This window comes from Moschus berezovskii, chromosome 16, assembly GCF_049115385.1.
Source record: "Moschus berezovskii isolate FMDL1 chromosome 16, NW_MosBer_1.0, whole genome shotgun sequence".
In the NCBI taxonomy this organism is placed as follows: Eukaryota; Metazoa; Chordata; class Mammalia; order Artiodactyla; family Moschidae; genus Moschus; species Moschus berezovskii.
In genome coordinates this window covers 46,970,221-46,992,521 of record NC_142475.1, presented here as the reverse complement: position 1 = coordinate 46,992,521, position 22,301 = coordinate 46,970,221, and the positions used below count along the sequence as shown (strand labels likewise).

The following is a 22,301-nucleotide window of genomic DNA, read 5'->3' as shown; positions in this document are numbered from 1 at the left end:
TTCTCCCTACCTATCACCCACTAGAAAAGACCCTGATGCAGGGAAAGACTGAAGATAGGAGAAGGGGATGATAGAGGATGAGATGATTGGATGGCATCACCGACTCAATGGAAATGAATTTGAGCAAACCCCAAGAGATGGTGAAGGACATGGAAGCCTGGTGTGCTGCAGTCCACGGGGTTGCAAAGAGTCACATATGACTGAGAAACTGAACAACAACAAATAATCATCTGTTGAATCAAAGTTTCAAAATACTGCTGCTGCTAAGTCACTTCAGTCGTGTCCGACTCTGTGTGACCCCATAGACGGAAGCCCACCAGGCTCCCCCATCCCTGGGATTCTCCAGGCAAGAACACTGGAGTGGGTTGCCATTTCCTTCTCCAATGTGTGAAAGTGAAAAGTGAAAGTGAAGTCGTGTCCGACCCTCAGCGACCACACGGACCGCAGCCCACCAGGCTTCCCCATACTACCTAAGTGTATTTCTCAGACACAGATTCAATCATATTACTCTCCTGTTTACAAGCCTTCAGGTCATCCAGCTCTTTCAGGATTGAATTCAAACTCCTGAACTTGGTACATAAGGTTATAGGTTGTTCATCACCTGCTTGGGTGACTGCCTTAGTCCCATCTCTGTGCACTCTACGCACATGTCTCACCTCCCCTGCCACACACAGTCCCCGGGATCAGGAATGGCTTTGCTCCTTCCTGGCATAGCATCCAGTGTTTTTCTACCTCTCTTTCAAGGTTCAGTTTAAGCATTACCAGCGTGCAGACACTATCCTCAATCACCACAGTCATGGCTGGGTATCCCTTATCCTCTGGTGAATACAGTCCTGATCATCAAGTATGGTGGTCATGGGACTACAGGACTGAAAATCACAGGAGACTATGAACTGCTCCTTACTAGAATGCTATGTGGTAAATTTCTAGACATAATCAGTTAATAACTATTTCCTGAACTAACAAGGAAATGGTGGATATACAGTATGATATATATTCTTATATAATATGCATATTCTTTTCACTGCAGTATGTATCTTTGCCCCTCTAATTTTTTCACCTTAAAAATGACCTCTAATGATAAATGACCTCTTATCATGTATGCAAAGATATTAAACCTAAATGTACAAACTGCTTGATCTTTTTATCATTCAGCTATTTCTTAGACTATGTGAAAGTTGATTCATCACTGATAAATACTACTAAGTCCAAGTTGAAGTTTCTATTTATGAAACAGTTAAATAGTACATATCACATGCAAGTCAGTTGAATTCGGTCACTCAGTCGTGTATGACTCTTTGAGACCCCATGGACTACAGCACACCAGGCTTCCCTATCCATCACCAACTCCTGGAGCTTGCTCAAACTGAGGTCCATCGAGTTGGGGAGGCCATCTAACCATCTCATCCTCTGTTGTCCCCTTCTTCCTCCTGTCTTAGTACTGGAGCTTCAGCTTCAGCATCAGTCCTTCCTATGAATATTCAGGACTGATTTATTTTAGCATTGACTGGTTTGATCTCCTTGCAGTCCAAGGGACTCAAGTCAGTTACGATGGCGCAAATTCAAACTCAGCAACAATGTTGGCTAAGGATGTTCTCTGGATAAACAGCCTATGGCTACTGTAGGAACTGGTCTGTGAAATGATCACTTTCAAAAATCTGAAAATTGGGCTTGAGCTAATTATTGAACCTGTTAATGCTTTGTAAATAAAATTAGTGAGACTACTAAAAAGCCTCTTGATGAGAGTAAAAGAGGAGAGTGAAAAAGGTGGCTTAAAATTCAACATTCAAAAAACTAAGATCAAGGCATCCAGGCCCATCACTTCATGGAAAATAGATGGGGAAACAATGGAAACAGTGGCAAATTTTATTTTCTTGGGCTCCAAAAACACTGCAGACAGTGACTACAGCCATGAAATTTAAAAAGATGCTTGCTCCTTAGAAGAAAAGCTATGACAAACCTAGACGGAGTATTAAAAAGCAGAGACACTGCCCACAAAGGTCCGTACAGTCAAAGCTATGGTTTCTCCAGTAGTCATGTATGGATGTGAGAGTTGGACCATGATGATTGATTGGATAGCATCACTGACTCAATGGAAATTAATTTGAGCAAACTCTGGGAGCTGGCGAAGAATGGGAAGCCTGGCGTGCTCCAGTTTCATGGGGTCACAGCGAGTCAGACGTGATTTAGCAACTGAACAACAAATGATTATAATCATTCACTTGCATTAGCATGCAATAACAAATATATGTTGACTGTTTATTCACTACCAAGCTTTCTGCCAGCTGCAGAGAACACAACAGTAAACAGGCCTATCCCTGCCTTTGAGGACTCATGAGCCTCTAATAGGTGAAATACATATAATAAATGGAAGCTATAGTTCCTTCGTTGGGTAATAATTTTAGATAAGGTAACAAAAAATCTTAAGGCAGATTAAGTATTTCAGTAAGCACTAAGCTTTTAGGCTACTGGGGAGTCTGTGTTTTTTGAGCATAAAGGATGTAGGCTTTAAAATCAGCCTGACCTGCTGTTGAATCTCTTTTCCAACACAGATACTATGCTGTATAGACTAATCAAATACTCTTTAAGATGAGGTGCAAAGAAGTTTTCCTAATCTTTTTGGCGGTAAAACAAATAAAGTAGGCAGAAGGAATGAAAGACGTGCTCAAATAGCTAGTAAGAACTCAGTCTGCTCAGCCCATAGTCCTTATTTTGCTAAAATAGTATTCTTCCCACACAAGAGTCCCCTTACGGTAACAGACACAGTGATAAGATAGGGACATATATTTTGATTTAATTTTACGAAAGAAAAAATATCTCTGATTTGTATTATAGGGAATACTTTTTAAATACCTCTTTGAAATGTGTATGGTAGAGTTGCCCACCTTTTTTCAGAGTAACAGGATACCAGAAACATGAAATAGAACTGAAAAATCTGCAAAACCAGCAAATTACTTTGTATTAGGTTGGCCATTATGTTTCAAACACACTTTTTGGCCAACCAAATACACAGTAAGAGTTTAGTTATAAACTACTCGGGGTTCTGAAACTTAACATAAATCCTTGATTAGTTTCTCAAAATTTATGCCCTCTTTTAATAAAGGCAGTATTTAGCAGTCTTTGAGGATAGTTACGTAACAGATGACTTTTTCCTACCCAATGTAAAAATGGAAAAATAGAAAATCTGCAATTATGTGCATAATTTTCTATTATATTACATGTTCGGAGGCAAAAGGAGGAAAATAAATTACTCTTAGACCTTACCCTAAGTAAGCAAGATGAGAATAACCATGTGTGTGTATGTGTGTTCTAAGTCACTTCAGTCGTGTCCAACTCTTTGCAATCCTATGGACGGTAGCCCATCAGGTTTCCCTGTCCATGAGATTCTCTAGGCAAGAATACTGCAGTGGGTTGCCATGCCCTCCTCCAGGAGATCTTCCTGACCCAGGGATCGAACCTGTGTCTCTTATGTCTCCTACCAATAGCTCCACCTGTGAAGCCCGAGAATAAGCACACACATACACAAAACCACACCACTTTTATCTATATACTGCTCACCCCACAACGTCTTCAGGCACCCTCAGAAATTAGCAATTACTTAAAGCAGAGAATCCATGATCAAAGGGATAAGAATTAGCCTAAATAACTAGCACTCACTAAAGATTTGTGTATCTCTCTGGGGGAAACCATAAGTTTCTCCCAGAGACAGGATGCCCTTAGGGAGATACATCTTTCTGTTTCTACGGAAGTTTTAGCCCAGCTAGGGAAGAGGTGAACCAGAACTATTAGGTATTGGGAATAGATGAAAACTGTCTATATTCAGATCATCAGTTTATCAAGAAGTCTGGCCTCCTAGAAACTCTGAGCCAGTTAGTGATATACAATCAACCAGGGTACGTTTGCTAACCTGTAAGCCCCACAAATGACACCCCCCCCCTTTATTCCTCCCACTTGATCTCCTCTACTCCCTGTCATTCTCTCTCCTGTTCTTAGAACGTGGCATGCACATCCTAGCTCCTGGCGTTGGTCACTGCCCTTCCTATGGAGCCCCCAACAAATGCCATTTAGCTGCTTCTTTGAGTTTTGCTTGGTTACCATAAGCTGGTTCTCAAAGTCAAGAGACATATGACCAGTGTATCATCCTCTTCCAAATATCTGCTGCTGCTAAGTCACTTCAGTCGTGTCCAACTTTTTGTGATCCCATGGACTGCAGCCAGCTAGGCTCCTCTGTCCATGTGATTCTCCAGGCAAGAATACCGGAGTGGGCTGCCATTTCCTTCTCCAGGTCCAAATATCTTCTGAGGCACAAAAGACTTCTGAGCAGTAGTAAAACTGCAACCACTTTTTAAATTTCACAGTAATACTGTTTCAATCCAAATGTGCATATAATGACTATGATAATGAAAAGCAGAGATGACTTCCCATCTCTGTTTGATCCCAGGGAGGCTTAACAGAGACAGACGGCTGGTGGAATTATAATTAAGTCTAAAGCTTTGAAAACTAGTAAGAGACAATCCCCTAGAAGTGAACCTATTGATGCAATATGCTGTATGTGCCCAACAGAAGGAAGGAGTCTCACACACTCATGCACAAAAGAACTCAAAAACCAGAGTAGGACTACCCTGGGAAGTTGTCCTTAAAATGAAGTCCTTTTGTCATCAAAGCCTTTGCCATTGGTCCTCTTACAGGTCTGCTGTTTGCTAGAGAATGTCTCCAGTCATGAAGACAGTTGGGAGTACCGATGTTTGGTATGACGGTATTAGAAAAGGTATTGGCAGATGGTGGGAACTGTGGTGCTGGAGAAGACTCTTGAGAGTCCCTTGGACTGGCAAGACCAAAGCAGTCAATCCTAAAGAAAATCAATCCTGAATATTCATTGGAAGGACTGATGCTGAAACTAAAGCTTCAATACTTTGGCTACCCGAGGCAAAGAGCTGACTCATTGAAAAAGACCCTGATGCTGGGAAAGATTGAAGGCAGGAGGAAAAGGGGGCAACAGAGGATGAGATGACTGGATGGCATCACCAACTCAATGGACATGAGCTTGAGCAAATGCCAGGAGATAGCGAAGGACAGGGAAGCCTGATGTGCTGCAGTCCATGGGGTTGCAAAGAGTCAGACACAACTTAGCAACTGAACAACAATTGGCAGATGGTGGGAATAACATGCTCTCCCATAAGTGATATACTGATTTGAAAACCTAGGGTCTGGACTCAAACAGAACTTGATTCCAATACCAGTGGTACCAACTACAAACCATGTGTCTTTCAACTTGGCATCTAACTTTCCAAGACTCAGTTTTCTTTCATAGGGTTGGCCAAAAAGTTCATTCAACTTTAAGTAAAAAATGAAAGACATCTGTCATTTTCACCAATTACTTTATTGAACAACGTATTCACTAACCAAACAAATGTTCTGGCAAACTCAACACATGAGACAGTTATGGTACTCTGTTTAGTTGCTTAAATTGTATCCAACTCTTGTGCAACCCCATGGACTACAGCCCTCCAGGCTTCTCTGCCCATGGGATTTCCCAGGCAAGAATACTGAAGTATATTGCCATCTCCTTCTCCAGAGGATCTTCCTGACCCAGGGATCAAACCCATGTCTTCTAGAAGGAGTTATTATTTACATGTAGTCTAGAAATTCGAAGAGCACTTAGTAAGTCACTAGTGTACATTGGAGAAGGAAATGGCAACCCACTCCAGTGTTCTTGCCTGGAGAATCCCAGGGACGGGGGAGCCTGGTGGGCTTCTGTCTATGGGTCACACAGAGTCGGACACAACTGAAGTGACTTAGCAGCAGCAGTGTGTTACAAGCTTTACTTATCATCCTCACAGCAAGTAAGACCTGCTATTAGCCCCATTATACAGATGAGGAGACTGCAACACACAGAAGCAAACACACCTGAGCTGACACAGCCAGCAAATGGAGCTGGGATTCAAACTCGGTGTTCTACCCACTATGTTGGTGACCAAAGGATCCTCTGAAGATTAATGAAATGAATCAGAGAATGGTCAGCTTAGTGACTAATATAAGTTATTTATAAAAATTACCCATTATTTTTATTAAGTATGTGCAAATAGGTATGTGCAAATTATTTGCATAACTATATATGCAAATATTAAATCTTATTTTTTTCATCCTTTCATGGCTTTTGCTAAAGAACAATTTAAAGGAGGCCAATTTTGTGACTACAAACTCTAAAAATGTCACTTAGAAGCTCCTTTACTCACAGCGTCCCTTCATTTTCTAGAAACTAAATCATGTACAGAATGTAAACAATAATAAAATTAGATTACCATTTTTCTATTAACAGAATATTTGACCACAAATATACAAATATAGTTTTTTAAATGTAGCCTCAAACCAATTTCGTACACATTCACTCTAGTTTCCATTTTTTTCATAAATAAAATTTCTTAAAAATACTCTGGTATTAAAATTACAGTGAGGAAAACAAATTCAAGATAATTTGCATTCTAAGCTTTGTAGGAACAATAAATCAACTTTAAACTCCTGATGATACAAATTTGTAAAACTGAATTAACCTATCATCCTAAAATATGTAATACACAATTAAATCAATCTTAAAATGCAGAAAATTTAGCCACCTAATTTGAGATTGTATCGCTTATCATCTTCGAAATCTGATACACCAATTCAAAATTACTATTCAAATTACCATCAGAATTCCTGAAACCCTATTTGGAGTAAAGATTCCAAATGCATCTGGTTTTATGTCACTTCAAGGCAAATTCCTCGCTTTAAGACAACTTTAGCCTTTTCTTGAGTTTGTATCTAAATTTACAATCAAGAAAACTCAGATTGAGAGCTTTTAGTTCCGCCTGCTCACACCTCTTTTTTTGCTCTTCCCCACTCCTCACCCCCAGACAACCAAAAATAAACACTCACGCTAGCAATACATGAACTGACCAATCTTAGGCTCCCATGGTCTTAAGACAACTAGAAAAAACAAAGATGGAAGAATCACTGCTTTGCAAACAAGGCCTTAATTAGGTATGTAAATAAAAATCCCTTTACTGCTAGATCCCCAAGTCCTTCTGAAGAAACATTTCCCAAATACTTCTCACATTTACACAACACAAACTTCAACGTGCAGCCTCTACCAAAGAGAGACCTGAACATATACCTATATACCTATATTTCTAACATATACCTATACGCTAGAAATCCTCTCAGATCAGATGCTCATATTTAACTGACGGAAGCATCATCGCCCAAGAGCCCAGGTCTTAAACATTCTTCTTTAATAATCTAATAACAAATATCTTTCCTTCCCATTCTGTCCCGGAAGACCAAAAGACTAAGGAAAAAAATCAGTTAAAAGAAAAGCCACCATAACCATTCCATCATTCTCTCTAAGTCAAGATTTAATTGTACAACAGCAATCTAAAATATTGACTAATTCCTTTGGAAACAAATTACTCCTAACAGTGCTTTTCTGAATGCAAGTCAAGCATCCATTTATGCTATTTTATATTTTTGCCTCTTTATGCTTTCTATTTCAAAGACTTATAAACTGGGTGAAACCCACAGTTCACTACAACAATAACGATTCACAGAGAGGTTGGAATATACTAACATGCAGGCTTAAAACTTTTGAAACCTGAAATATTCAAGAAAGAAATCTCACTAAAGAACATTTCAAGTAGGAAGTAAAAAAGCACAATGTTTTAGTCTGTAGCTCAGTGTCTTTATCCCTTAGATGAACCATGAAAATAGGCACTAGCCTGTGAGGACAGAACCTACAAACACTGAGTCTTATGATAATTTGGCAGCAGACTTAAGAAGAAACTTAATATTCTCTGCCTTGCCACTCCATTCCCTTCTTATTTGTTCTTCAGATGAAGTTATGGTTTTTGAGACAGGAGATTTTTATGTTTTCTTAGCCTCATAATAGGAACAAGTGGTTGCAGGAAATTAAAAAAAAAAAAAACAGGCCCTGGAGAAAGAAGACAACCTATCTAAGTGGAGCTAGGGTCAACAACTATGTAAACTCAATGGAAGTTTTGTCAACCTAACTAAGGAGATGCATTGCAACTGGACTGCCATAAAATCACTTTAAATATCCACTGCGGCATAGAGAGCCTGAAATACCTATTATGGACTTATTGGAGGCGATTGATATTTTAAACACTCTTTGAAAAGTTAACGAATTTCTTGTGGTTTTTTTTTTTCATTCCACTAATTCATTGGTGAATATTGCTAGTTTCAAAATAAATAAGATTTCAAAAAAGGGATAGGAAAATCTATAAAGATTCTATTCCAGGAAAGCTTGCAGACACTGAATTCACTGATTTTAAGCTTAACTCCTCTAGTGGTGACTGAAGGGAAAGACACACATGCCTTATGGAATATGTAAGTGGCATGATAAATTGATTCACAAACTTAATAATAACCCAGAACTTTCTGATGCTGTTTGTATCCAAACAGGCCTGTCACACAGATGGTGGGGAAAGTGTACGTCCACGTTTTCAAACTGTGCACTAAAACTGAATACCCCAGTCAATGGACTAAAACTTCACGTATTCTCTGGATAATTCATACTGATACCTCTCACCTCACTTTCTAACTACCATAACCCTTGCAGAAGTACCCTAGTGAAGAATGCCTGAAAACAAGAGGTAAATATACAGGTATGATAAAAATAGCAACAAGAAAAGAATGCCCGAAAACAGTCAGATGAGTGACTGGGTACTTGTTTGAAATATGATTTAGAAACGGATTTTTTTAGGCCTAAGATAAATTAAGAGTTTCTTTCAGGATAAGAAATAATTTCTAAGTATCTCTCAGGCTGATGGTTTGGCAGGTTACACAGCTATCTAAGATATTTTCTCATTTTTGATTTATTATAGCTATGTAAAACTTTGATGAAGTACATATTCATGAATATGAACATGATATCAAGCTATTAAATGTAAATATTCAGCAATATGATTTCACATGCCCTTAAACCAACCACACATCATTCACACGAAGCCATCCAAGAGGCAGCTTCCAACACATACTCTGTTTTAATATTGTCTGATTCTTCTTTTGTAGATGATTTGCCAGTAAAATGATGACAAAATGAAAACATTTTACCCCTATGTCTTCATATATGAGAAAATTAACTCTCATCATTTCACAATTATTCCTACCAATATGTATTGATCTATTCCCTTAAGCAAAACAATTTTAACATACTTAAAGCTTTGTTCTTTAAGTTACTTTAAAAGATTGTCTTATTTGGACTTCACAGTGATGAGAATGACTGGCAAAGGTTTCCATCTCTGGTCCCCTGCTGCTGCCCTCAGTGGTCGCCCTGCCCACCGACACTGGTCTGGGTAGGCCAGTCCAGGGCCCTGCAGTGCTCTGTGTACACCCCAAGTCCAGTCCATACTGCAACAGTTGCCATGCTCACACGTGAAGCCAAATTCCACAGGAGAGAAAGGAAGGACTGCTGACTTTTTATCTTATCTGCTCTATAAATCTACTTAAACACTAGAATGACTTTCCTATACATAACTGAGATTTCTTTTTGATTGCCTATTGATATGGACAGAGAAGAGTTTCACATAGAAATGAACCTTTTTCAGAGATTTTTTTTTCTTTTTGGCTGGGTCAGCAAAGTTTCTTAACAGAGACCATTTTCCATAATGTGAAGGTATTCACTCAAAAAGGAAAATACAGACTACTTACATGTAAAAACAATCACTGTCGCTATGAAAGTTACCAGTTAACTCCTATCAGAAACAACTGATTTTATTACTGTATCTCTTACCAGAAATTTCATATCATTATCAGTTTTAAAAGGCTTTCCTCACACATACTGGAATACTGCACCAAACAAACAATTTTATGACATGGGATTTTTTATATAAAAACTATGATTAAAGATCATCACAGTGATTAAGAAATGATGATTAGGGTTTGGTTCATGCATGGAATTCTAAGATCAATAATCTATCAAACTTCTAATGAAACTTATGCTCTAAGGTCCTAAGGCTTCATAAGGAATAAATAAGCAAAAATATCACCTTCGAAGAAGAAATTTTTCAATAGAATAAAATAAAAATAAATAAATACAAAACGTACCCTTCTATGAAGCTTTAAAAATACAGTACTTAAATAAACATGCACACCAGCTAATGATACACACAAATAGCTTTACCTATATGTTTAGACTTAGGTATACATGCACTGAAGTAGGTATTTCTACTTACATAAAATTTACATAAATATTCATATTATACAGAAATCATTGAACAGTACTGTTTGAAATATATACTTAATCTTTACAAAGTAAATGAATTTCATGTTATCTTCCAAATAAGGTTGTATATTTGTAAACAGTATCTTTTACTTCTTTATATTTTAATGGTGAAAGTCACACGAATATTAGGCACACAAATTATTTTATTGATATTTAGTGACACTCTCACCCAATGCTGTATTGAAGCAAATTTGGTTATATTTAGTAACAAAGGGAAAGTAAAATAAAGGAAATAATTTCAAATGTTCATGGCTCATAGAGCAAAATAATTACAATTGCTCCTGTGCTGTGAAGAACAATCAAAAAGGAAAAATACACTCAAAGTATAAATATGTCACGCACACATACACATGTATACTGTGCATAAACATATGCATCTCTCTGAAGTAACACCAGTCTATGAATGGTATAATAACCTAGCAACATCAGCCCCTCAGTGAGGGTGAATGCTGATTCATAAGTCAAATTACCTAAACAAGAAATAGAAGAGTAGTTGCACGGATTTGACAACTGAAATCATAACCGCCTAGAAACACCGGGTACAGTGATGAAGAAACAAGGTGCAAAGTAAACAGTGAGAAGGCAGCCACTCACCTTCGGTGCCATTGGGAGTCATGGAATTACTATTTATATGAGAGTTATCGAGTTTGGGGGATTCACTACTACCACTCAGACGGCTATGCGGGCTGGTTAGATCCTGCATTTCCATAGACCTAAAGACAAGAAGCCTTCCGTTTGACAGATGTACCAAATTCATAACCCCACTATTTAATGCGCTAACGACTTGACACCTCCTTTGAAACACATTCGCACAAAAGTCCCATTGTATCTATTTTCTTCAACTCCAAATAGTTCCCTCTTGTATTTTCACTTCAGCCATCCTTTCAAAATGTAGACTATTAAAAGATGTCACTGACCTTACCTATCCAGCCAAACATCGTATGGAGTTTTTTGGTCTTTTTAAAAAATTTCTCTTTCTCTCCTTCAATAGCTCATCAAATGCCAAGATCTAATGAGATGATTCCATCTGTTTTTATTATCAAAGAAAACAGACCGTTCTGCTTTTCTTTTTAGATGGGGGGGGGGAACCCTAAGGTGTTATTTTTCTAAAACACGAAAGTGTAAAATTGAAAAAAAAGAAATTCACTTTTCTATGGAATCTCTTTCATCTAATAAATTAGCACTAGGAACTCCCTTATAATTTACCGCCCAATTGTAATTTAATGGGTCTCCAAACCAAATAAAACACTTGAAGCCTATAGTCCAATGACAGGGAATGAGATAGCCCTGATGCATGTGTTTACTCTGGCAAACTGCTTAATTGTTCCTCTGTTTCCCTTGAAACAAATGCAGCATTAAAACATTCTGATGTCGGCTCACTTGTTTGCTTTGTGGATTACATACAGCCAGCCCAAGTGAGGAGGGATCAGGCCGGCACACAGTGAATGCCCAGGAACATGAGCACTCAGGATACCTCAGCTGTCACCTACTTGGGGAAATCAGAACAATACCACTGCCCTGCCCAAATTGGGCATTTTTTACAACACAAAACAGCGAAATCTTCCCGGAAAGTTCTTTGGCTCAGCAGTTACTCTATAGGGGACAGAAGCCCCTATCCATCTTCACAATTGCAGAACCATCCATTTCCAGTTCACCTTTTCTTAATGGAGGAGACCATTTCTTTAAAGTGACTAAAAACACAACTAGATACCATTCTGTTCTCTGCCAGCCAAGTGTCTGGAAGTCTAAGGCCTATTCACTTTATGTTAAACTTTACGTTTTTCTTAAAAAAAAAAAAAAAAAGCGGGGGGGTTAATATTACATGTATGAAGCTAAGACTGTCTGCTCCTCACCCCCACCGGCTCAATAAAAGCTAGTCAATTTGGAAGTCGCACTTAGACTGCAAATGTCAGTTTTTATAACGAAGAACGTAAACTGTTTTACTTCTAAAGTGAGTTTTGACTTCCCCAAGTCTTTGGGGTTCAAATGAGAAATGGCTTAAACTCCAACTTTTCTCTTCTAATTCTCAGCACACATTCAGAGTTTTCCTAACCCCAGAAAGTACAGCCCCTAATCATTTTCAAATCCAGGCTCCTCTTCCCTTTCTACATATTTAACATTTTTTTTTCTTTTACAAACACACACACACACACACACGTTGTTAAGTAATTTCCAACCAAGGCTATTAATAGAAATAATTAAGAAATACTAGACAAAAATAGATAGAGGGTCACAGAGAGGTAATCTCCCCAAATGTCAAATATCAACTGTATCCTTACCTGCAACTTGAGGAAACAGCAACATCTGAACTGGTTTGAGATGTTTGCACCTGTGATCAGGGGTAAAAAATTAGAAGCTGTTGTTACTCTGCTTCAGTGTCAGCTCTTAATTATACAGAGCACATGGCTCAGGACGACAATGCTCTCTTTTAACCAAAAGAGAAAAAGGAGGATTCTGCAGCGGTGAAAGGCATATTGTCTTTAAGTTGAGGTCTCCACTGTTGTTTCCTCCTCCAGGTCTACCCTCCTCCTCCCCTTGTGGGGTTGGGGGTGGCGGGGGGAGGCAGCCAAATGACGGGATAGTGATTCATCACTGGCCTATGACAGCTGCAAACGGGATTACCCCTCCCCCAATCAACATGCAAAGCAGCCTTACCCAGGCAGCTTGGAAAAGGTACTTGAAAAAAGATAGCTATTAGCAAAATGAGCGTGTTTCACAGCAGCAGTTCAAGCATTAACCCTCCAGCATCCTCAGATCTTTCATCTGCTATCACCAGCTGAAAGAGCGTTCCCGCCCATGAGTTTGACTCCAGACAGCGTTTCTCCTTATGGTGATGGTTTTGTCCTATATTTACTATTTGTCATTGAACAGTTTACTCCAAACGGCTTCTGGGCAACTTGCAGGCAATGCCAGACTCAACGAGAAATGGCCCAAGGCAAGTTCTTACCCATCATAGAGCCCTGCACTCATTCACCCAAGCAAACCGAAAATTCAGTGAATGTTTAAGTTCAAGGGAAATCCATGCCTGCCTGGTGAAGTAGCCAGAGCAGTTTGCTGTCTGTTTAATTTTCCATCTTTTAAATCAGGAGAGAGAATGGAGAGCTGAATGATCAGTTCAGTATCTCAGCTGGCCAGAGTTCCGGTCTCTTTTGCCTCCAGAGGAATCTGTATTTGGGCTTTCACTGAAGACTAACTTAGCCTGCAGGCTTTGCTAGTCACTGTTCTTCCTCCAGAGGCAGCAAGGTGATAAACTCAGGTGAGGGTGGGCTGCTGGCTCACCAGCTCAGGCAAATGCTTGACTCTTGAGGTAAAGAACATTTTGCATAACGTTTAAAAGGACTCAGAAATCTAGATCTTTGATGTGCATTTTCATTCAACCAGAACAGACATCAATTAGGGTAACAGAGCAAATATGAAAAAACTGAAGTATCTCAAATGGCATAAAAGTTATCCAACCAAGTATCTTCTATTGAGTCCTGTTATTTTTTAATTATGATTTATGACATTAAGTAGTACTACCTTTTGGCAGGAATAAAAGCATCATTAAAGTCTAAATATCTTGTTCTAATATTACATGAAATTCCTAGGTCTACTTTTCGAGACTATGTGCAGGATGTAAAATAATTTGAAAGAGATGCCTGCCTATTCAATGAAAAGTATTTGAATGCCTGCAAGGTAGGTCATTTGATGCTAACAGCCTTCTGCAATTTTTTGTTAAATTTTCTCACACAAGAGTAAATGTTTCCATTTAGAAACTACAGTGATATACTTCAAGGATAAATTTCCTTCCCCCCCCCATTTCCATTTTTATACACCTGGAATAAATTATAGGTGAGAACTAACTTAGTTTTAAGAACTCTCTTGGCTTAATTATGTGAAAAAGTATGTAAAACATCCTGTTACACGTTAAAATACATTCCTATTTTAACATTGGCTAGATACTATAATTTTAGAAACGTAATGTTAGTTTCCTTGAATACTTTCAAAGTTTGATATTTTTATTTGAGGTTTAACCTATTCTATTTAAATTTCAAAGTCACATCTGTTAATAAAAAATGAACTTCAAAATAGGAATTACTCTAACACATTTTCTCACTGAAAACAAATGCATTTTCACAACAGACATTTTTGTGTGCTGGCTAGACTTTACTGTACTTCGTACAACTTTTGATTCCACATCCATGATCTTCATTTCATTAAGTATACTTCAGATATTCTTTTGTGTCTCAAGGATTATTTAAACCATGTGTTGTGTGTTACTGTTTTTAAAAATGACTCTTTAATCAAAATAACTTTAAAACAACTAATCCTCACTTAGGTTGGTCAGCTGAATCCACATCGTGGTCCAGGAAAAATAAATCTACTCTCAAGAATGCGAATGCAGACAACAATTAGACACAGATGTGAGCAAAATTAGTTACAGTTTACAAAATGCTACACTTCACATGCTTTTAGTTTTTTATGTGTAGTACAAGATTACAGCACAGTAAGGAAACATGGTCTTGTAATGACTTATCTAAAAAGAACACCTATTTCTGATTGGCGCTGATTTTCTCTTGTGTTTGCCAAAATCTCTGGAAGGTTCTGGCTTTTCAAGGTCTCAAAACATAATGTGCTGCAAAAATAATTAATTAGGCACCTTTCCATTCAAAAGAGAAAAAAAAATATTTCATGGTTTTTAGAAAAATGCTGTTAGGCATTCAGTAAGCTCATGTTCTCTGCTTTATATCCATAAACCTAATATGTTCCTTGTCTCCTCCTAATCTGCTATTTTTTAATTCAAATGCTCCTAGGAGTGCAAAAATATTTCCCATAACATTATAAATGGTCATCTTAGATTACAATGAAGTCATTTCACTTTAATGCTTTTTTAAAACTCTTTGTAGCGAATACCCAAGTAGCGTACTGACAAGAGTTGTGAAAATACAGAGGAAAAAAAAAAAGAGAACTTTTTAGAATTTCAATTCAAGAATCCTCAACTAGTAACTTTGACTTCTGATTAGTTAATGAGGTCTTTTAAGTTTGCCTTTTTTCTAATTAAATTTCTAATTCTTCACAGATGTAACTTTTGTTGATGTTCAATTTGTCTCTCTCATTTTGTTAAACCTCACATAGTACTTCGCCAATCCATTGAATAGCCACATTAAATCTGTTAATACCATGCTCTTCAACCCCAGAAATTATTTCCAGAAGGCAAACTTGCTTTGAGAGATCATCAAACAAGACTTAAGGTACACATTTTATCACATTTTTCCCTACCACAGAGCTCAGGATGCAGAGCAAAATTCATGACTTTTGCACTGTTTATTATACTTTGCTAAATTACAAATCAAAAGCATCTGACAGAAGATCATGTATGAAGCCAAAAAGTTAATAATGTTCTGTGAAAAGTAAACTGTAAATGGAAAGGGATTCTAAATCTCAACAGCAGAGAGCAAATAAAATGTAGGTACTTGTCTAAATTATGGGTTTTCCATTGGCTCTTTTGCTTGCTAGAAGCAATTTTTATAAAATGACTATAATTTTAAACTTTTTTTTTAACTCAAAAGAAATTTTCAAAGTGAAAGTACTGAACTTATCTAAATAAATAGTGTTGGCAGGCAAGCTAGTTTTGCCCAACCACAGATCAACCTGAGTACTTCCAAATTTGAAAGACAATGGCAATTTTCTAATCAGAACGTATTTTACAGAGGGGAAAAAAAGGTGCCTTAGGCAGAAACCTGCTTTTAAATCAGAATATATTCTTGCTACAATGTTCCTCAATCAATATTTCCTACCATGGTGTCAAATGATGTAATAAAATTCTAAACCTAAAATTGAAATGAACTTTCAGAAAAAGCAGATAGATGTCTTTTCAGTGTTAATACTTATCTCCTTCTTTATCAAGGACTCCATAAAATGAATGCTTTAAAACTCCTGATTTCTAGTGATACATACTGTATCACTTTTTAAAGTATCTCGTTTAAAGAAAAGGACAAAGTAGAGTTCCTAGGACAACAAAAACAAGTACACATTTAAAAGACTGATTCTACCTATAGTCTTCAAGGACTGTTTTTAAAATTAGCATTTAAGATGTTGAATGTATCAATAATACTTTGATGACTGATTAAATGGAAGAAGGGGTTTATTCTCGCTGCAAGTGAGTTTTTTTGAAAGATTCTTTACAAAATAAATTTCCAAATACAATAGGAAACTTTGAGAAAATCATTGACTATGTCTATCAAACACCCAGAGCAGTTGACTTCCCTTTACCATTCTAAAGCTGAACAGTTGTTCTAAAACTGAACAGTAGCTCAATCAGGCTGCTCTGTCACCGCGAAGAATTTTCAGGACTGAAAATCCATGGCTGTTTGCTCACTTACTGAACACTTTGGGCCTTAGGAGAACTCAAGCTGCGAAAAAGTCAAATATCAAATATTTGATAATGCAGAAAAGCATGACTTTTCTTGTGTGCATATCTTCAAATCCCAAACGGTGGGCAAAAAATCTCGCACACGCCTAAAATAAAACCTACTCTGAAAAGACACATTAAAAAAACAATCCCCAGACTATAAAACTACACTGTGTCCTTAACTAGAGACTTTTTGTACCCTTGTCATTTTAAGAAATGAAACATAAAAACGCTTGCCTACATTCAGTGACAGCTCTGAATTTATGGAATTCCTGCAAAAGCTGTGCTTAAATGTTTCAAAAACTCCTCCCAAGAAATATAAGCCCATGAGTCATTAGCAATTCACATACTCATTTTGAATGACAAATATTTTAAGTGGTAATTCAAAAGTTGAACAAACTTGTTTTTAATTTCCAGGTCCATTCAAGTCCTATTAAGTGTCAGTAAGTGAGAAATATATTAATTTGGCAAATGTTTATTATTTCACCTTTTGAAGATGAGCCCATTTAATTTTATGTTTTGGAAATTTGTGTATTGAAACAAAAGGATTTCCTTCCTAAAAAGGGGTTTCAATTTATTTTTATCTGTTGTCCTTTGAAAATGTTAATTCCTTCCTCCTTTTCTCCAATCCAACCAAAATGTGTAGGAAAAGCTATCTCTGTGTTAAAATGGATATAGACAGATACCGCTTTCATCAATATCACATAGTAATAGTTGAGGTTTGTGCAGAAGAGAGATATGAAGTGATCCCTTTACAAGAGTATAGCCCTGCAAGAAACTTTTCTTTACATATACGGCAACAAGTCATTGTTAACAATTAATTTCTAATTACCTAATGATTCTAATCGCTCAGTTAAATTTGGGGGTTAAGAACTTACACTTTTATGATGGAGCCCAGTGGCCCATAAAGCACTGGGCACAAAGTGTCATAATCTTGCCCACGCCCTAATGTTTGCCTTTTAAAACAAATCAAAACAATAACTCAAAGCGCTCTTGTTATCTTGGGCTTTGCCCACAGGACAGCTGGTGTCACGAAGTACAATTTTTCAAACAGTCAGCTTGTACTTACAGCGCTTTACATCTGCTGCATCCACCAGTTTCCTGGGCTCCTTCGAATTTTCTGGTTTAGCAAACCTCCATTCCAGACATAGTTTTTGCTCCTGGAGGAGGACGCGGGAGGGTCTTAGGGGCTCGCGGCGGAGCCCGGCGCTGTTGGAAGCGGAGCGCGTCCGCTGGGGGAAGCCGGGCCGCGGGGACCGCCGCCTGGGCGCTGCTGCAGGCTCCGGCTGCCGCGCGACTGAGCGCACACGCTGGCCCCGGCGAGAAAACCGCCACACCGGACGGCAACAGGAAGGCTCCGAGTCGGAAGTGGCACTGGGGAGTTTCTACCTCGCCCCAAACTCGGAGCCATCAGCTCCCACCGGTCTGTTTAGCCAGCGCCTTGAGCCCCGCGCTCTTTCGTTCTCTAAACGGCAGCAGCTGATAGCATCTGAGAAGCCCAGACAAAGAAACAGCACCATCTCATCTCTCGGTTTGTTTGCGCAGCCTTGTAGGTCTGCCCGTGGAGCCTCGGGGCTTTTTTTGTTTTTGCAACGCAAACCACAGCTATTCTCTTGTCCTAACCTTATTGGTTTAAATGCAACAATTGAGAGGAGCCCTGCTCTCTCTGACTCAACCGTGCTGCTCCCAAAAAATTTATTATGTAAATGAACGCGCCCCCATGCTATCTGAATAAACAGCTGTGTGAGAATCAGGGGACACTGTCAACACACGTCTCTTGCTACAGCAGCTACCAATTACGAGCTTCGGGGAGTCGTTTCGCGTTATCTTTCATAGTTTCCCAAAACTTGTTTTCAAGCCCTGAAACGTAGGGAATCGATACTTTAAAAAAAATTTTTTTCCCCTGAATGTAACAACCAACAGGTCTGGGGAAAATGAAAACTAGCATGGATATTTCCATTTTAAATAAGTAAAGGGAGAGAAAAAGCAAACGTGTAAGCCATCAATACCAGCTTAACAATGAAAGCCTGGATGTTAGCTCTGCAGTGATTTCTAGAATGGCAAGTTTTACGGGAGCAATTTTTTTTTTGGATATGAACCAGATACTATTTCAGTGTTGATATTTTAAAATGATTTGGGGGGAAAAGATTTATTTTATCTAGAACTCTTTTCTTACAGTCTGTTCTTTTTAAGAATTCCAGCTAAATTCAATCTATGCATGCTAGTCTATAATGCTCACCTGGGTAGCTGAGCTATTCAGATTACAACTAAATTAAAGATTAAAATATTTACTTACTATCATGTTTTAGGCAAATAAATGACTTCAGTTATTAGATCAATGACTTAACCATCATATTGATTTCATATATTTAAAGAAGGCATCACTTACATGGCTAATTATTATATTTGCCAGCCCTGTACCATAATTAAAATATAAATGTTTATTTTTGATACTACTCACTCACCATAACCAATTTTGTACTTTAAAATGGAATCTTTATACCCTTTGGATTTTCCTTCAAAGTATCTGACAGTAATACTATTCTATGGGTCTAGTCTTTTTATTATTAATAATAAGTATCTTCTTCATTAAGGCTCCTGCCTTGGTATGAAAAAACATTTTTAAAATCACAATAACTTCTTAAATGATTTTATAATACATTTCAGATCATCAACTCGTAAAACAAATAGACACAATTTTACCTTACTTTTACTTTGCTAATTTGTAAATAAAAGCACCATTCCGATGCAAACAAAACAAAAAGCTTCTAATGACCAAAATTCAATATAGACTTTCCCGCCATCTCCCCCCCAAAAGGGTGCCAATGTAAATTCCTCAGAAGAGAACATTCTGCCAAACCTAAGAGACAGCTTAAACTGCAAACTCACCTAGGATTTCATTTCATATGGTACCAGCAAGGAAACCTGGGCTAGCCATCTACCATATTTGGGAAACCAGGTAAAAAATCAGTTGATTGCTACTGGATCTGTTCATGCAGCTAAATAGAATTATGTTACCACCTACAGAAATTTCTTAGAACAGAAGTATTGGTTATTCAATATACTAAAGTATATGTGCAGAAAATAAAATATAGCGTGTAATGGAGGTCTCTAGTGCCGAGAGATAAAATATAACGATACGTCAATTCAATCTATGATAGCAAACACCCGCACAGTAACTGCTTTTGCTATCATATTTATTTCTAAGCTCCATAAAAATACAAAATTTGAGGTGCTGGTTGGAGAATTCAACTGCGTTTGAAACTTTACATTAAGCTATTGTGCCCATGCTTCCCATGGTTTAAAAATTATTTTAGCTATAAAAAGATTAAAATATTATTTTTCTGATCATGAAAGATTATACTAGCAAATCCAGAAGACAAACTATGAAGTCATCAGGAATATCATGTAAAGTATCTGACTTTTATATATAATTGCCTACATAGTAATCAAATTTATCATATCACATTAGTTTTTATATTGAAATTCAATTATTTTTATTTGTATAACCAAATGAATCATTTTAAAATGATACATGTCATTATGAAGAAAATGATGAAAAGCATGATGACTGTAATGTGAGCACTAATTGATATGATATTGGTCATGCTGCATAGTTATATAACAAAGAACTTAGTAATTGGCTACAAAAAATATGCATGTATATGACTTTTTTTTAACTTTTCAAAAGTGTATGCCACTTTTAAACGCTTTCCTTTTCCTAAAGCAAAATCAGATGGCCTAAAAACAATTACATGCTTATCCATAAATTTTGTCTGGTTACTACTTCTGAATATCAAATATATAATAAATACCATACAACTCACACCAAAATAAGTTATCCTCTGATAAACAGCCAAAATGTTAGTCATTACTAAGAAGATCTAGTCGGTAATGTATTGTTAACTTCCTATTTCTAATTTTCACAACTATAATTTCATGACTTAACCATATACATTAAGGACCAAAGTGTTCCCTAAACAAAATCATACCCATTACAACAGAACTTAGGAAAATTTGCTGAAAACCCACTATTAGTAAAGACAGATAGATAACAGTAGAAAACCTACTATCTGACATTTCCTAGAAAAATGTCAACACATAAACATTATGAATAGGAGTAAAAAATTTTCTAATATGACTTTACCCCACTAAAAACTAAATTTCATCTGGAAAAGGAAAACATTTGGAAAAGCCAGTTGTAACAAAATGTTTGAATATCCTCATAAGGATGATATCTTTCATAAATCTCCAAACAAGCTTTATCATATTGATATAGTACAAACTGTTTTCTGGTTATATAGATATTTGCTTGGTTATATAGAAGTCTGAAATGTTGACAGAAGTTTGTAGTGCTGTTCAATGAACAGAGAAGATTAAATAAAAGCATGATTACAAGAATAAGCAAATATGCCTAATTTAAAAAGAAAAAAAATACAAGGGTCCATTAGAACAAGTGAAAAGGTAAGTTGGAACTTTTCTAAAACTACATGACTATAACAGTTGATTAATCCAATTAAATATAACAAACAGTGAGAAAGCAAAAAAGCTAAAAACATCTTCCCTTCCCTTTTTCCATTCCAGTAATGATAATAAAGTTCTTGAGTAGTTCTGCAGTTTTCAACACAAGATAAACTCAGAAATTTTTTCTTCTATTTGTGTTTACTTTTAAATCATTTTAGAATTAACCATGCATGTGATTACCAAGTCTGATGCCAAGCATCTTTTACCTCTCTGTTTCTACCATTCTTTATTTTATGAAGATTCTTATTCAACAATAATGGTACAGAAAGTTACATAATAGAATTAGCACTTAAAGATCAATACTTTTTCTTCAAAAGTGTTATCCTAGTTATTATTTCTTCCACATTCTTAAAATCATTAATACCTGGAAATAGTCAACATTTTGTGATTGAAACTGTTCAAAGTAGAACAGCAAATATTCCAAAATATTTGGTACTTCCAGAGCTTCTGCTTCCAGATAATTCTTTTTCTCATGGTCCATGCCATGGCTCCACATTTCTGGCTTTTAACAGAACCTCTGGAACACTGTCTGGATGGCTGACATTACCATCCTTGCTGGCATGTGGAGTGGTCACTTCCATGACCTACTCTTTCCCTGCTGGCACGAGACCTGCAATGAGGGCCCTGCTCCCAGTAGCCTTCTGCTGAAACACAACCAAGTAAAACATCCTCTATTTATTTTAAGAATGATATTAAATCTGCCAAACTGAATGTCTTACCAGTATTTTGCTAAATGTTTCCCATTCAAACTCCAATATGAATAGCTTTTAACAGTGAATTAAAGGAGGCAATTACTAACTAATCACTGCACCATGGAAAATTATTGTAATAAAAATTAGAGTCTTTATACCAACACAATATGGAAATATAATCTATTTCCTGGCCCCCTAATAAGTACATTGGTTATTACATAAGAATAATAACCATTTATTTATGTAGGGTGAGAAACTTGCTATCCTATGTAGTAATGACTGCCTAGAGGATGTTTTTTTAAAAAATTATTATTCTTAATTAGAAAGTTTGAGCAGTACTTCTTGAAACTAATAATGATAACAGGGCAGCGTTAGGTTTTGAAGATGAGATAACAGAATGCTAGAGGCACTTCAT

The 22,301-nt window shown here is 37.1% G+C and overlaps 1 protein-coding gene across 11 annotated transcripts in view; it reads right to left on the bottom strand.

The window, feature by feature from the left end:
* EYA1 (EYA transcriptional coactivator and phosphatase 1) overlaps window positions 1–22,301 on the bottom strand; it is a 381,182-nt gene that overhangs the window by 176,394 nt on the left and 182,487 nt on the right. For 5 of the 11 annotated variants that reach the window (XM_055431627.2, XM_055431630.2, XM_055431626.2 and 2 more), the window contains exons 3-4: window positions 12,559–12,608; window positions 10,874–10,992 (exon numbers count right to left, since the gene is read on the bottom strand). In XM_055431627.2, coding sequence (XP_055287602.1) covers window positions 10,874–10,992; window positions 12,559–12,608 — 169 coding nt within the window. Of the gene's footprint in view, window positions 1–10,873; window positions 10,993–12,558; window positions 13,286–17,739; window positions 17,851–22,301 lie in introns of those variants that run through there. The other 6 variants (XM_088844802.1, XM_088844804.1, XM_088844800.1 and 3 more) reach the window with 4 other exon arrangements.